Source organism: Electrophorus electricus, chromosome 1, assembly GCF_041902795.1.
Source record: "Electrophorus electricus isolate QZ-2024a chromosome 1, ASM4190279v1, whole genome shotgun sequence".
Lineage (NCBI taxonomy): Eukaryota > Metazoa > Chordata > Actinopteri > Gymnotiformes > Gymnotidae > Electrophorus > Electrophorus electricus.
Window position 1 is genome coordinate 24,524,574 of NC_137497.1, and position 14,768 is coordinate 24,539,341.

Consider the following 14,768-nt stretch of genomic DNA (forward strand, 5'->3'; position numbering starts at 1 on the left):
AACATGAGAAAGGACATTAGCGACCTTATCAGAAAAAACTGCATCGGCTACAGTAGAGCCCCTTTGTCGACTATTGAAGAACACGCCAAGCATCATGAAACCATCCTGGGTAAGAAGGACGCTAAACGGGAGCGCCAGCGCGCCGACACCACTCATCAGGCGATGCTGACCATGCTCCAGACAGTAGGGGACAGAGGAAGAGGTCGTGGACGCGGACGAGGGAGAGGAAGAGGCTGAGGAAAGGGACTTGAAGGGAAAGAGTGCTACAATTGTGGGAAGTTTGTACACTTTGCAAAAGACTGTCCTGAGGGGGAGAACGAAGAAGATTTCGGTAATTTTGATCCTACAATTAAGGAAGTCAAGCTAGACTGACGGGCGGTGGAGAGGCAGGACGGCGACGGACCACTGAGAGAAGACGACAAAAGGGAAGTAACAAATTTAAATTACCAACTATTACAGCAGATTAGTAAGGGGTCAAGAGGCCTCCCCGAGGTGATTGTGAACGGATTGTGATGTCCGAGCCTCTCCAATGTAGTTTAGGAAACAGCCAATTCAAACACAGCTTTTTGGTGTCAGAAACCTGTCCAATTAATTTGTTAGCTAGAGATTTAATGTGTAAACTTGGGTGCACAATTAGCAGCAAACCAGAGGGGTTATTTGTTATGTGGGAAACACCTACACAGGGAGTCCAGCTAGAGGCAGGAGTCCCTTTGTACGTGTATGAATTGCAGTGCACTGCTGGGGAAGTACTAACACATTTTATGACTGAAGTTACTAACACGCTACCTGGTGAGCTGACAGTTAAACAAAGTGACTCTATTCACTGTACAATGAAGGTCCATGAGGGATCTGATGTTGATTTTGAACAGAAATTTGACTTGGGGGGGCAGTGACAGTTGGATTATCACAGCTATAGCGTGGGACTGCGAGTGGGCTGTGGGAGTGGTGCAGCTCTCAGCTAAACAGAAATCTTTATATTCAATCTCACATGCAGCACCTCATGTGTCGCTGGCTAGCGCACATGTTGACCCAGACTGGCAGAGAGTAGGGTTGTGGACAGCACGCATGTTGAGCACAACTGATTGGATAAAAGAACCCCAGTGTAAAGTCATGTACAGCCCAAGCATAGATGTGTGGAAAATGCCAACCCCGTATAGGCTAAATTGTAAAAGGGGGGTTGAGCTTGTAAGTCCTAATATGGTAATTATGGCAGCCTCTGTTACCCTCTCAGAGGAAGAGGAAGAGGAATTGAAAACAGTTCCTGCAGGATTATGGGCACAGGGAAAAAATGATGTGGGCTTAATAAAAGGATGTGAGCCTGTCCACATCACCCCAAAATCTGATTACAGACCACGCCAGCACCAATACCCTCTAAAACTAGAGGCAGTGGAGGGCATCAGGCCTGTGTTCCAATCATTAAAACAAGCAGGAGTTATCGTACCATGCCCATACTCACCAGTACGTACTCCAATTTTCCCAGTTAAAAAGCCAGGGAGAGATGATTGGAGATTTGTGCAGGATTTGCAGGCTGTCAACACGGCAGTACACCCTAGAGCCCCAGAAGTTCCAAACCCGCACACCATTCTCTCTCAGATCCCACCAGACAGTAAGTGGTTCAGTGTAGTTGATTTGGCCAACGCTTTCTTTAGCGTAGCTGTGCACAAGGATAGCCAATTTTGGTTTGCTTTTACTTTTGAAGGAAAGCCATACACATTCACGAGATTGTGTCAGGGGCATTGTGAATCACCAACTATTTACAATGCCGCCTTACATCGAAGCCTAGAGGCTTTAGAACTCCCTGAAGGAACAGCCTTGCTGCAATACGTTGATGATCTTTTGATTTGTGGAAGAACACGAGAAGCGTGTAAACAAGCCACGGTGGCACTGCTACATCATTTAGCAGGGAAAGGCCATAAGGCATCCAAATCCAAATTACAGTTTTGTAAGCAGCAAGTGCATTTTTTAGGACATGACATCACTGAACAAACGCGCATGCTGACTAAAGACCGAGTGAATGCCATTTTGACTATACCAAAGCCCACGACGAAAAAACAACTGCTGTCCTTCTTAGGCATGTGTTCCTATTGTAGGACATTCATACCATCCTATGCAGAGCATGAGGGGCCACTCAGAAATATAATACGGACCAAGGGATCGAATTCCTCACAGCCGGAATGGACACTGGAAGCTGAGGCGGCCTTCACAACACTGAAACAGCTGTTACAAGTCATGCCAGCGTTGGGCATTCCAGACCCAAACAAATCATTTGAACAGACAGTAGACGTTAAAGGGCAATATATGACAAGTGTATTGACACAGAAACACGGGGACAAACAAAGGCCGGTGGCCTACTTCTCAGGAAAATTAGATACAGTCGCAGCAGGCCTACCTTTATGTGTAAGAGCTGTGGCAGCAGCCGAGAAGGCACTAGTGGCTTCCAGAGACATAGTAGGCTACGCCAAGCTTACCCTACATGCGCCTCATGCAGTGTCAAGAATACTGCAAGATCAAAAGGTGGCACATTTGTCCACTCAGCGATGGCTTAGATACCACACTGCCTTACTAGACATGCCAAATGTTACTGTGAAACGATGCACAACTCTAAACCCCTCCACTCTATTGCCTACAGGGGAGGAGGGAGAGCCCCATGACTGCCAACAGGTGTTAGAAATTGCAACATCTCCCAGAATAGATTTAAAGGAGGAACCAATATTTAATGCGGACCTGGAATTGTTTGTGGACGGTTCAGCTAAACGTGACTCTCAAGGCACTAATCGAGCAGCATATGCTGTTGTGTCACACACAGAAGTGGTGAAAGCAGAATCACTCCCATCTAATTACTCAGCGCAGGCAGCTGAACTTGCTGCACTCATACAGGCATGTAAACTAGCACAAGATAAGACAGTGAACGTCTGGACCGATTCCCGGTACGCGTGGGGAGTGGCACATGACTTTGGGGCTATTTGGAGACATCGTAACTTCCTTACGAGCTCAGGAGCAAAGATAAAGAACCATTGCCTAGTAGCAGAACTGTTGGAAGCAATCCAACTACCAAAGAAAGTGGCCATCATAAAATGTGCAGCACACACAAAAGCAGGGGACCCTGTGTCGAGAGGAAACGCTTATGCAGACAAAGTAGCTCAACTCACAGCCACACAACCAGTCCATACACAAATGGCACAAATAGATAATGGAACCAGGATAACAACCAAAGATATCCAAAAACAAGCTACTCCACAAGATTATGTGAAATGGAAAAAAGGGGGGTGCAAACAAATAGGCAGGATATGGGTACACCCAGAGATAAACAAACCCTGTCTCCCCACGGCTTACATGAAAGGACTAATTGAGATTGCTCATGGGAGGAGTCACATGAGCAAAGGGGGGATAGTGGAAAGTATAACAAAATATTGGTATGCACCAGGAATAAACACACACACCAGAAAATTTTGTTCCCGATGCTTGGTATGTGCACAAAACACACCACACGGAGACAATCATACCAAACACGCACCCGCCGGACACCCGCCGCCTAGTGAGCCTTTTCAACATTGGCAAATAGATTTCGTAGAACTGACACCAGCTGAAGGAAAGAGATACATGCTTGTGTGTGTGTGCATGTTTAGTAAGTGGGTGGAGGCCTTCCCAACGGGAAAACAAGATAGTGAGGCAGTAGCAAAAGCGCTATTGAGAGAAATTATTCCCCGGTGGGGGTTACCACAACGAGTGTCCAGTGACAATGGGACACCCTTCGTACACGAAGGACTAAAAGCTTTGACTAAATACCTAGGGGTAGATATGAGAAAACACTGCAGCTATCACCCTGCTAGTGCAGGGGCAGTAGAACGGACAAACGGCACCATTAAAGGAGGTCTAGCTAAAGTAACGCAGGAAACAGGCATGAATTGGGTAAAATGCCTTCCCCTCGTCCTGTGGCAATGTCGAACCAGACCACAGGCACGAACAGGGTTATCAGCTTTTGAAATAGTGTTTGGACGGCCTCCCAACACGGGGGTGGGTCCGCCGGACTGGGATACTAACCTGATCAATGAATCACTTTTGCAGTACTGTGTGTCTCTGCACAAATCTCTCTCCCATGTGTCTAAGCAGGTGAAGGCAGTTCTTCCCGAGGTGACGGATACTCCACTCCACACCCACCAACCAGGTGATTGGGTGCTGATAAAGGACTTCAGAAGGAAGCGGTGGAACCAGCCCAGGTGGAGAGGACCATTCCAAGTGCTGCTGACGACTAACACCGCCGTCAAAACCGACGGACGAGCAACGTGGATACACCACACTCATTGCAAGAAGGCGCCAGAACGACCTGAGGACTCATGATGAATTCTCTGTTTGTCACTATCCTACTCACTACTCTCGCCCCGATCGCGGGACGACAACTCCTGCCAGAGGAAAGATGCAAAGGCAATATCGTTTGTGCAATGGCATTGGTGACGGCAACCACTGCCAAGCCAAACCAGTCTTGCCTAGTGTGTCACCCCTTTCAGGTGCCATGGACGCCCATACCCATCACCCACGACATGGCGACCCAGATGACCAATAAGACTACATGTGAACTAGATAGGCTAACAGGACAGCTCTATAATTTATCTAGAGAAATCATAAGCTCGATGAAAATACCCGGCTGGGCGGGTAATTGGAAGAAAACTGGAAAGAACTATGAGTTCCAGTGGTCAGGATGTTGCACACCAGTACTCCTAACCCCGCCAGTGTCTATTTTCAAACTACGTGGGGCACATGCACACACCATACATAAACGAGGCACTGGCAAGCAGCACCCCACTAAATACAATGGCTATACCCTGGCCGACCCATGGACCACCCCTGCATCGGCAATAGGTTGGTCTATATTTCTGGGAGGAGGCACCACTGCAGCCTTGAATAAGATTAACGGTTTAGCGTGGCAAGTCCTAACTCTGGCCAATAGGACTGAGACGATTTTTACACTCCTAAACCAAGAATTGCACCAGATTCGCCAAGTAGTCCTGCAGAATAGAATGGCCTTAGATTTGCTCCTAGCCGAGGAAGGTGGGGTGTGTAAGAAGATAAATGTATCATGTTGTTTTCACATCCCAGATTATTATGATAATATAACAGACCTGATTACACATATGAAACAGGACATCCAGGAGCCGTCCCCAGCAGACAATTCATGGTTCTCATGGTTCACCTCGGCCCTGGGCCCGTGGGGACACTGGGCAATGACGGTGCTTTTTCCTGTGCTCATTGTCGTATTGATGGTTGTGTTTCCTGCCATGTATTATGAATTGTTGTGTCACCTGGGTGACTAATCTTACTCGTGTACAGTATCAACTGTTGCAAGAACTGCCAAAGGGGGTGGATGAGGATTCTGAGGAATTTAATGACCTCCAGGCACTATTCACTGAAAATTAAAGTCTAGATGATGTTGATGATTGACAAAGAATCAAAGGGGGGAAGTGTGGAGGAAATATTGTTGTGTTTCTTTCTCTATCATTGTAAAGCGTGAGAAAGCTTAGCATAAGATTAGAAGAACAGGACGTTCCCTAGAGAACGTCCTTGAAGAAATACACTCCTTCCAAGGAGTTATCTGGTCTCAGCAGAAGCAAACCCTCCCTCGTTCTCTCGAACGCTACGGCTATTATATAAGGGGAGGGAAATCACCCAAAGGGGAGCGAAGCAAATAGGCACGCTCATTTTTTGAAACTAATAACTCAATAAAATCTTCTTATCCACATCTGACTCCTTGTTTGCTGAATTTCCACCACAGCAATAAATAATGAAAATGCCTCAGAGAGAGAGAGATAGAGAGAGATGGAACGAGAGAGAGAATGGACTCAATAAATCTCTCAGTCCATGCTTTTACTATTACTAGCTAATTACTTTTCATTTCCCAGTCTAGGTCCAGCTCAAACAGTGCACCATCTGTGTATAGCATCTAGCACCAAGGGGTTATTGAGCTGGTCCTTTCTGAGTTATGAAAGTTCCATCGATGAGACTGGCTGTGTGCTGGGCTGGTGACATAGATGGAAAACTGTATTGTTTTTGTCATGGTTTTAAAAATAATGCACAGTGAAATGTACTCCTGGGTCAGATTGGCCAGCTATAGTATGAATCATCTGATTAGGAACCAGATAAGTCAAAACAATGACTTGGGCAAGTGTTTAGGGCTCTAGGTCTCTGGTGATACATATCTTGGTCAGCCCATTTAACAGTGTGTCTGTAGCTTTTCATTAACTTTTTATTGCTTATTGGTCACTGTGTATTGCCTTTTCTTACTACTCAGTTTGAAATATCAACAAATAGGACAGAACAAAACATCTTTATGCTATGGTCAACTAGTGTTACTGGCAAACCCAAAGAAATTGGTTAGAGTGGGGATGGTTTTGAAGTCGTATCAGCAAAAATTAGCATAACATAGATGTTTGTAACTTTGGGATTCGCCTGTCTACTGAACTTTTGGATGAAGAAGTCACGGAGCTGCTCTCTCAGTAGGACTCTGCTCTGAGTCTCCCTCCTTAAATGTAAGATATATTTTCTTCAGTAATTTGTGGCCTTTAGAATGGCTCCCTTAATTACAGCTATAATAGTGTACATGCCAGCTGTGTTGAATCGCACAACGATGTCAGAATCTGGCACAATTTAACTGTGGAACTAGGTGGAGAGAATCTGACAAGCAGTACATTGGTAAGGTTTGATGCATATCCCAAGATAAGTCATAAAGCCTTGAATAAAGATGAAGGCTAAGAGAGCAAAAGTTATGTAATTCTTCAAAGATGAATACTAAACGTACAATTCTGGCAAACCATGTTAATTACAATCCATTATACTGATGTGTTTATTTGATTCACTGGAAGACAACGAGTGACTTGTGTTTGGAACATAGTCTTCCTTCCCAAAGTTATACTGACTTCTTATTCTGACATTTTTTAAACATGTACAGACAGTTTTATTCCCTGGAAAGTAACATATACACACACAGACAGACACACACACACAAACACACATATATCAGATATTTTGTCAACTTTCAAATATAAAAGGCACAGCACTAATTTCAAATATAACAGTGTACTGTTTTTATTTTAGCTCTGCACAAAGAGCATACAGCATGTATGTGCATATACGTGTACACGTGTGTGTTCAACCGTGTTATACACAATGCTGCAGTGGCCTGCTCTGCTTCAGCTTGCTCTTTACTGTGCTACACTTGACAGAGAGCTTTTCATGCTGCCTCTTGAGAATGTCTAATTGGCTCTGCAGGTCCTCGCATGCATCCTTCACCTTCTCAAAATCCTGGAGCAGCTTCTTGTTTCTCAGCAGGCTGCAGCGCTGGTGCAGGCGCAGATTGTCTGCACGCAGCTTGTCTTTAGCTATCATTACCCCTGCCAGAGCTTTCCGCTTGTTGCCGATCATTGCCTTTATCTTGGCCAGATTGGCTAGTTTGGCCTGGATCTCCAGCTCCACAAAGTTGATCGTTTCCTTGAGATGTGACTGGAACTGAGAGTGGAGGTACACAATACTGAGATTATTTTCTATGCATTCAAGACTCTACAGTACAATACATCTTCCCATCCTACTCCGTGGCAATAAATTTATTGCATTTTCAGTTTTAAATGGGGGCTCGAAATTTCCAAGTTTTGTGGTGGGATTTATGGGATGGGTCTTATTATGTTTTCAAGTCTACTTGACAGTTCCATGGCTATCTAAAAAATCAACAGAGGTTGCACCCACATTAGTCTTAATCTACTAAGTTTTATAGGACGTCATACCTCTCTAGTGCTGGTAATTCCTTTCTTTATTCGAATAATCTCCTCTTCATACTCCAAGATCATAGTCTTATAATTCTCATTTTCAAATTTCAGTTTTTCACACTTTGTCCTCTCCTCCAGTTCTCTAATAGATTCTTCCCGGCTTTGTACCCTCATCTGCAGCGCAAGGTTCCGTATTTTTGCAGCAGTGAGCTTATTCTCCGTCTTCTGCTCAGCTGCAAGGAGCCGTTTCACCTCAACAAGAGCTGCCCGCTTCCCCAGCCGCCGGGCGAGAGCTGCAACGACTACTTCTTGCATCATCATGATGAAGGCTTGATATTCACAGTCCCACTGCTTCTTCTTCTCCTGGCACCGGGGCCGGAGTTCTTCAACATGCTGCTGGTAGAGCTGTGATTTGCGCTGCCACTGCAACTTTAGGTCCTCTAGAATTTTTAGCTGGTCCTGGTAGCCATGGCGACTCCACCTTGTACACACAGGCATTGGCACGTTTTCCCTTTCCAACCAGTCAGCTATTATCATCTGCTGCTCGCTGTTCAACTGGCAGAGTTCATCCCTTTCTGACAGGAGGCTCTGAAGAAGCGCTTGGTGTTCCTTATACTCAGCTTCAAGGTTACATCTCTCCATCTCCAGCTGCTCTTTGGAAGCTTCAATGTCATGACATCCATCCAGACCAGTCTTCTGCAGCTGCTCATCTGAACCTAAAATTACAGGGCAGAGTTATACTAAAGAATCATCCAGTTCTATTAATTAACAGATGGCAACAGCTGATTTTGCCCTCTTGAAATTGAGCTATGTTCAGATGAGAAGGCTCAGTTTAAAAATATATTATGACTCTTCATATGAAACCATATGTTAAAAACCAACAGGAATGAATTGCCATGTAATTTTCTCTAGAATGTATAGACTTTATAGTTCTTTACCTTTTTTTCTCTGAAATGGTAGTGGATGGCTACCATTGATTGGAGGTAGAACAAGTTGAGCAAAATGTGTGCTGCCTCTAGTTTCTGGACTGTGCACACCCACATCAAGAGCCTAAACAAAGTATACAAGGTATTTTTCACACAAGAATCTACATACTGACACACAAGCACACATAACCATACACAACCTTCCATCATAGCCAAACAACGTTTTAATTAAATGTACTAAAAATGTATTTCTATTTGTTTCTTTCTTGGGGCACCAGTACAAATATTTTTAAGGTATCCCATATAATTTAAAGATTCAAAAACACATGCTCCTTCATTTCAGCATTTAAATAAAATGTGTATACACGTACTTGAACATTGTTTGATTTCTGAGCACTGTGGTTTGGTCTTATTGGTGGCAGCTTTGTGCAGCCACCTTTCCTCTGTTCCATATCTTCTGGCGCCTCTCGTCTTTTGATGTGAATTCTAAAGATCGATAAGCCTTTTAGTTTTTGGGGAACAGACCTCAGCCAATTACAATAAGCAGCAGCAAAGCAAATGAGTACTATGGGAATGGTGAAAGGCGTGATTAATGTGATAACTTGTGTGACTTCACAGCCCCTTTATTACATCATAATTATGCCACAAGTACCATCTCCACATCAATATCAACTTGCTAAACCTGCTAAACCTTGCACAGTTCAAGGTTTTTTCCCTTTAGATTTTAATCAATTTATCTGCTCATTCAACCACACAAAAATCAAGCCAACGTGTATCAGAAACAGTGCACGCTGTAAACTTCACACGTGTAAAACCTAATAATGAAAGTTGACAATCCGCAAAGGTAGCTAAGCTAGCTAGCACAGTACTGCAGCTAATGTTATCTACCTATACTAGCCAGTTAACTCTATTGTAGCGTCAGTACTTTTTAAACCTTCTAGTTTAAAATATTTTAATGACCGAGTATACGCACACACACACACACACAGAGAGGAATACAACACCTTACATTATAGCAACAGAAGTAACTATAGCAGCAGCAGTATTCCCCAGAGGAATACAACACCTTACATTATAGCAAGAGAAGTAACTATAGCAACATCAGTATTCACCAGAGGACTACAACACCTTACATTACAGCAACAGAAGTAACTATAGCAGCAGTAGTATTCACCAGAGGAATACAACACCTTACATTACAGCAACAGAAGTAACTATAGCAGCAGTAGTATTCACCAGAGGACTACAACACCTTACATTATAGCAACAGAAGTAACTATAGCAGCAGTAGTATTCACCAGAGGACTACAACACCTTACACTATAGCAACAGTGGTATTCTCCAAAGGACTACAATACTTTACATAACGGGTATCCATAGCAATAGCAGAATTCTCCAGAAGCATACAACTTCAGGCGCATATCCTGTCATTAATCTTGCCACATTGCATTACTTGAAGCACAAAACCTGACAATCTGAGATTTATCTGGGATTGGATAGGTAAAAGGCATACTTGAAACTTACTTGATACTTAAAGCCAAAAGACCTAGATGTGCTTGCACTTGTTTTCTGTAGCCACCACCTTTTTTGTTGTGCGTGTCTGTATATGGTCTCATTAATGGGTGTGTAATGAAGACCATCAATAAGCAAGGTTAAATGGCTACTCTATCTTCTGTGCCACAGAGCTGGCTCTTTGATCTGGTGGTCAGGGCACATGTTTGTTATGGATGTGGATGTGGATTTGCTACCACACTGTCCTCAGCCTTCATGTCTTTACTTTTTTTTAAAGATTGGAGTTCTGTTATGGTGGTATGTTCATCAGACTTGAGGTGCTTGTTAAGGCATCATACAATTTTTTAAAACAATTAGATCTGCAGCAGATTATATTATTTGTAATACCTTTAAAGGGTAACGAGTCAGACTGTCAGCACGTGAATCAAATGAAAGCATACAACATAAAGCATACAGTCGTGGCCACACATTTGAGACTAGCACACATTTTGGTTTTCACAAATGTTGCTGCTTTAGTTTTTATGGTAGCAATTTCCATTCTACATCGTGAAGAGTGATTAGATGAATTGCAATTAATTGCAAAGTCATTCCTTACCATGAAAATTAACAATCACAAAAATTACTGCATTCAAGCCACTGCATTTCAGCCCTGCCACAAAATGGCCTGCTAACATAATTTCAGTGATCATATCAGCTGCTCACCACTCTGGTGGGTTTATTTGTAAACATATCAGCTACTCACCACTCTGGTGGATCAAAGCAGATAAAACCACACAAGCTGAGGTGTTATCCAGCTAGGAGTGTGTCTTTAGCTAAACCCCAACTTGTGGTAAACACCCACGTGCGGTAAACCCCATTTTATGGTCATAACATCTGGTGCACGTCACGCCGTGCTGTCACACATCTGCACTGAAGGCTTCGGCGCGAGCCTACGTCTTGTGTTGTGATCATCCATAGGGGTTTCTTGTTCTTTTAGGTAAAAATCTAAAATAAATGTGTTCTCCATCTTAATTAATCATATCTTGGGTCTAATGCACCTAAAGAAAATGTGTGTTAAGGCATATGTAGAACAGAAAAGTTTCATTTTTTTGGAAATTCAAACCTTCCCTTTTTCTGTTAAATCCACTACATTTATAAAGATCACTTTCTTAGCTACTCATAAGGAAGGTGGATAAAATATAGAGCAATACTGTGCAAATAGCTAATCAGTTCACTATAGTATATTTTGAGATCACATGAAAAAAAATCTAATTATCAATTCACTGTGATATTCTTGGAAAACACTTTGCAACATATTCAACATATGAGAGCAATGTTTTTACTGTAGGAATTTGAAGTATTTGGATGGCAAGCTTGTGTAAAATGTCTCTTTGGATCACTAAATACATAGCACATATTGAATCTTTATAAAATAAACAGATCAACTAATCCATTAAATTCGTGAAATACACTCTCTTATGTAGTTACTTTTAGTATGACTTAGTTGTTTTTACAGTAGAAATTTGGAGTAATGGGATGGCAATATGCTGTTAAATGTGTATTCAATTCACTATATATCACTACTTGAAGCTCTATAATAGTCTGAAATAGTTGCATGAAACAGTAATTTCGCATAAGTGGCGGTATTCCTAACGGACCTGCTAAAGCCACAAACTACAGGAACCGCTGTGGCTGTGGTTATATATCTAGACACAACTCATAATTTTAACTAATCATCCCATCGTAAATATCTTAGCCAGGTTAGCGCCTGGCCTGTATAAGAAAGCTAGCCAGCCTAGCTAAAATATCGTAGCCAGGAAACTGAAAGTAACGTTTATTCGGAACTCTGCTGAATATTGGTATCTTATAGGTTAGTTAGACTTAAGATAACCGTGTAGCTGTCCTAATATTCATGAATATTATCCTATGAGAGCTATCTATGCAGTTAACACTAGCTTACTATATTACTAGCTAGCATTAGCTGAACAGTTATATATAGTTAAGGTAACGACCGCAGCCGCATATATCTGAATTAACCTTGTTCAGATGACATTGTTGTGTTAAACAGGTCACACACGATGTCAAGTTTATGGTTAGTTAGCTATTTTTATTACATTACTGTTATAGAAGCACCAAACCAAAATAATTTTTAGCTGGGTGGCTAACTGTTTATTGTTATGCTAACTGGGCGTTTTCACAGATGTGCCTTTACTCATACCAGGTGAGAAACAGCTGCTCACTAAGACTTTGACCTTTTGAGTGTTTCGCATTTTCCTATGGTATTGGTGAGATGGCGATGGATCAGAGCTTCACAACATTATTGTGCTGTTAAGTGTCTATGTTTGCACGTGTGTGCTGACTGACACAAGCTCCTGAGCTCTGCATGTGGCCTGCCTGGCAGGATGTCATGTGTGAGGATGGCTCGGAGGACTACTATGCACAATCCTCTCTGGCTGACTGGATCCAGCACGTGCTCAGCCACCTGAAACCATCACCTGGGTCCTTTGAGTCAGACACTGATGACATCACGTCCACGCGGAATTACTGTGTGACCACAAGTGGAGACGCTGCTACAGGAGCTTGTAGAGCTCATTTTCACACAGGTACACACACAGATGACACCAATAATAAACACTGATCACATATGTACTATTTAACCCTTTAAAGTCAAGTGAAAGTACGGACAAATGAAATTCACACACCTGTTGGATGATCTGAAAATGAGTGCTCTCACTGAAAATGAGTGCTCTCACACAGTACCTGTGTGCCTCTCCCTGAGCTTCCCAGAGTAGCAGTACCTGTGTGCCTCTTCCCGAGCGTCCCAGAGTAACAGTAGCTGTGCGTCTCTTCCCGAGCGTCCCAGAGTAACAGTAGCTATGCGCCTCTCCCCGAGCATCCCAGAGTAACAGTAGCTGTGCGCCTCTCCCCAAGCATCCCAGAGTAACAGTAGCTGTGCGCCTCTTCCCGAGTGTCCCAGAGTAACAGTAGCTGTGAGCCTCTTCCCAAGCGTCCCAGAGTAACAGTAGCTATGTGCCTCTCCCTGACCGTCCCAGAGTAACAGTAGCTATGCGCCTCTCCCTGACCGTCCCAGAGTAACAGTAGCTATGCGCCTCTCCCTGAGCGTCCCAGAGTAACAGTAGCTATGCGCCTCTCCCCGAGCATCCCAGAGTAACAGTAGCTATGTGCCTCTCCCCGAGCATCCCAGAGTAACAGTAGCTATGCGTCTCTCTTCGAATGTCCCAGAGTAACAGTAGCTCTGCGCCTCTCCCCATTCTACATGGGCAGAATGCTCTGGTATGAATTAATCAATGAATGAATGAATGCGTGCTCTGGTAGTAAACAAGCTATACACACTACATGGTGTGATGAAACAGATGCTGTACTGCTAATTTTAGGACAATATATGGTAATTGGAATTATCTGTTAATCTGTGTTGAATAAATGGATTGGCTAATCTCACCTCCAGATTGCTTTACTATTAGTCACAAATACTTCCTGTTACAAAGTTTTTAAATGTGGTAGTGCTGTGGAAGACCAACACGCTTGCTGTAGAGTAAAATTACAAAATAAAAGCCACAGCAAATGTGATAAAGTGATGGCCCCTGTTGTTCAATGTATGTGTGTGTACTTGTGTGTGTGTATATATCTGCGTGCGTGCACGCATGTGTGTGTGCATATGTGTGTGTGTGACAGGAACCAGCTGTGTTGTGGGAAACACTACTGCAGAGAGGTAGAGGGGCAAGAGGCACGTTGTTAATTTGTTAGATGTTTAGATGGTTGTGATTCATATTGTGTCTCGCTCTCGCTCTCTTTCTCTCAGTGCTGCACTCTATCTGGTTAAAGTGTTGAGGGGTGTGGTGAAGGAAACGGATGCAGCACACACTCCTGCCACACAGGTGTAGTATAACACATCCACACACTGCTCCTGTGTGTGTGTGTAGTATAGCACCAACACACTGCTCCTTTGACTAATGGTGTGTTCTGTTTAGACTGGTGAGAGGTTGGTAGTTTTGTTGTTGTGCATGTGTGTGTATGTATGTGAGTGTGTTCTGGTCAGGCTGGTGAGATGAAGGTGATTTTATTGTTGTGTATGTATGCAGGAGAGGATCATGGGTAAGGTGGACGTAGCCAGAGTAACTTCCTGTTTCAGAAACGCCTCGTGTCCTTGTGTCACGTCCACAGACCGGAGCGTTCCCCGTTTCCCGGGCAACCTAGTTATTTCTGGGTTTATGTCAGTTTCTGTGGTTATCTGTCTCCTCCCCTTAGTCTCCAGCTGTTTTGAGTTTGTCCCTAATTGTAATGTTATAAAAACCCCGTCCCTACGTATCCTGTTTGTTGGTCATTGGCTTAGTGTGGCTCGCATGGTTTCTGGTCAGTTCTCGTTTGGTCGCTATCATTGCATTTCTAGTCCGATCTCATTGTTTGGTTACTCTTGCTGCATGTTGCTTTCCTTGTTTAGTTCTGTATCTTCGTGCTCAATATTGTTTTTTCATCTTATATAGCCTAGTTCTGTGTTCCCGTTTGTCTGTCTTTATGCTCACCGTTATCTTATATTATTGTTGTTCTGTTAGTCTTTCTCTAATGTTTTATTCCCTCATTG

General features: G+C 43.3%; 1 protein-coding gene across 1 annotated transcript; it reads right to left on the minus strand.

Moving 5' to 3' along the window:
* Positions 1–4,361: 4,361 nt before the first annotated feature.
* On the minus strand, positions 4,362–7,836 carry LOC145659481 (cilia- and flagella-associated protein 184-like). Its single transcript, XM_081722250.1, has 3 exons — positions 7,770–7,836; positions 7,282–7,497; positions 4,362–4,400 (listed from the first exon to the last, which is right to left on the minus strand). Exons 1-3 carry the CDS (start codon positions 7,830–7,832, stop codon positions 4,362–4,364), a joined length of 318 nt encoding a protein of 105 aa, XP_081578376.1. The 5' UTR covers positions 7,833–7,836.
* Between the last annotated feature and the right edge of the window lie 6,932 nt (positions 7,837–14,768).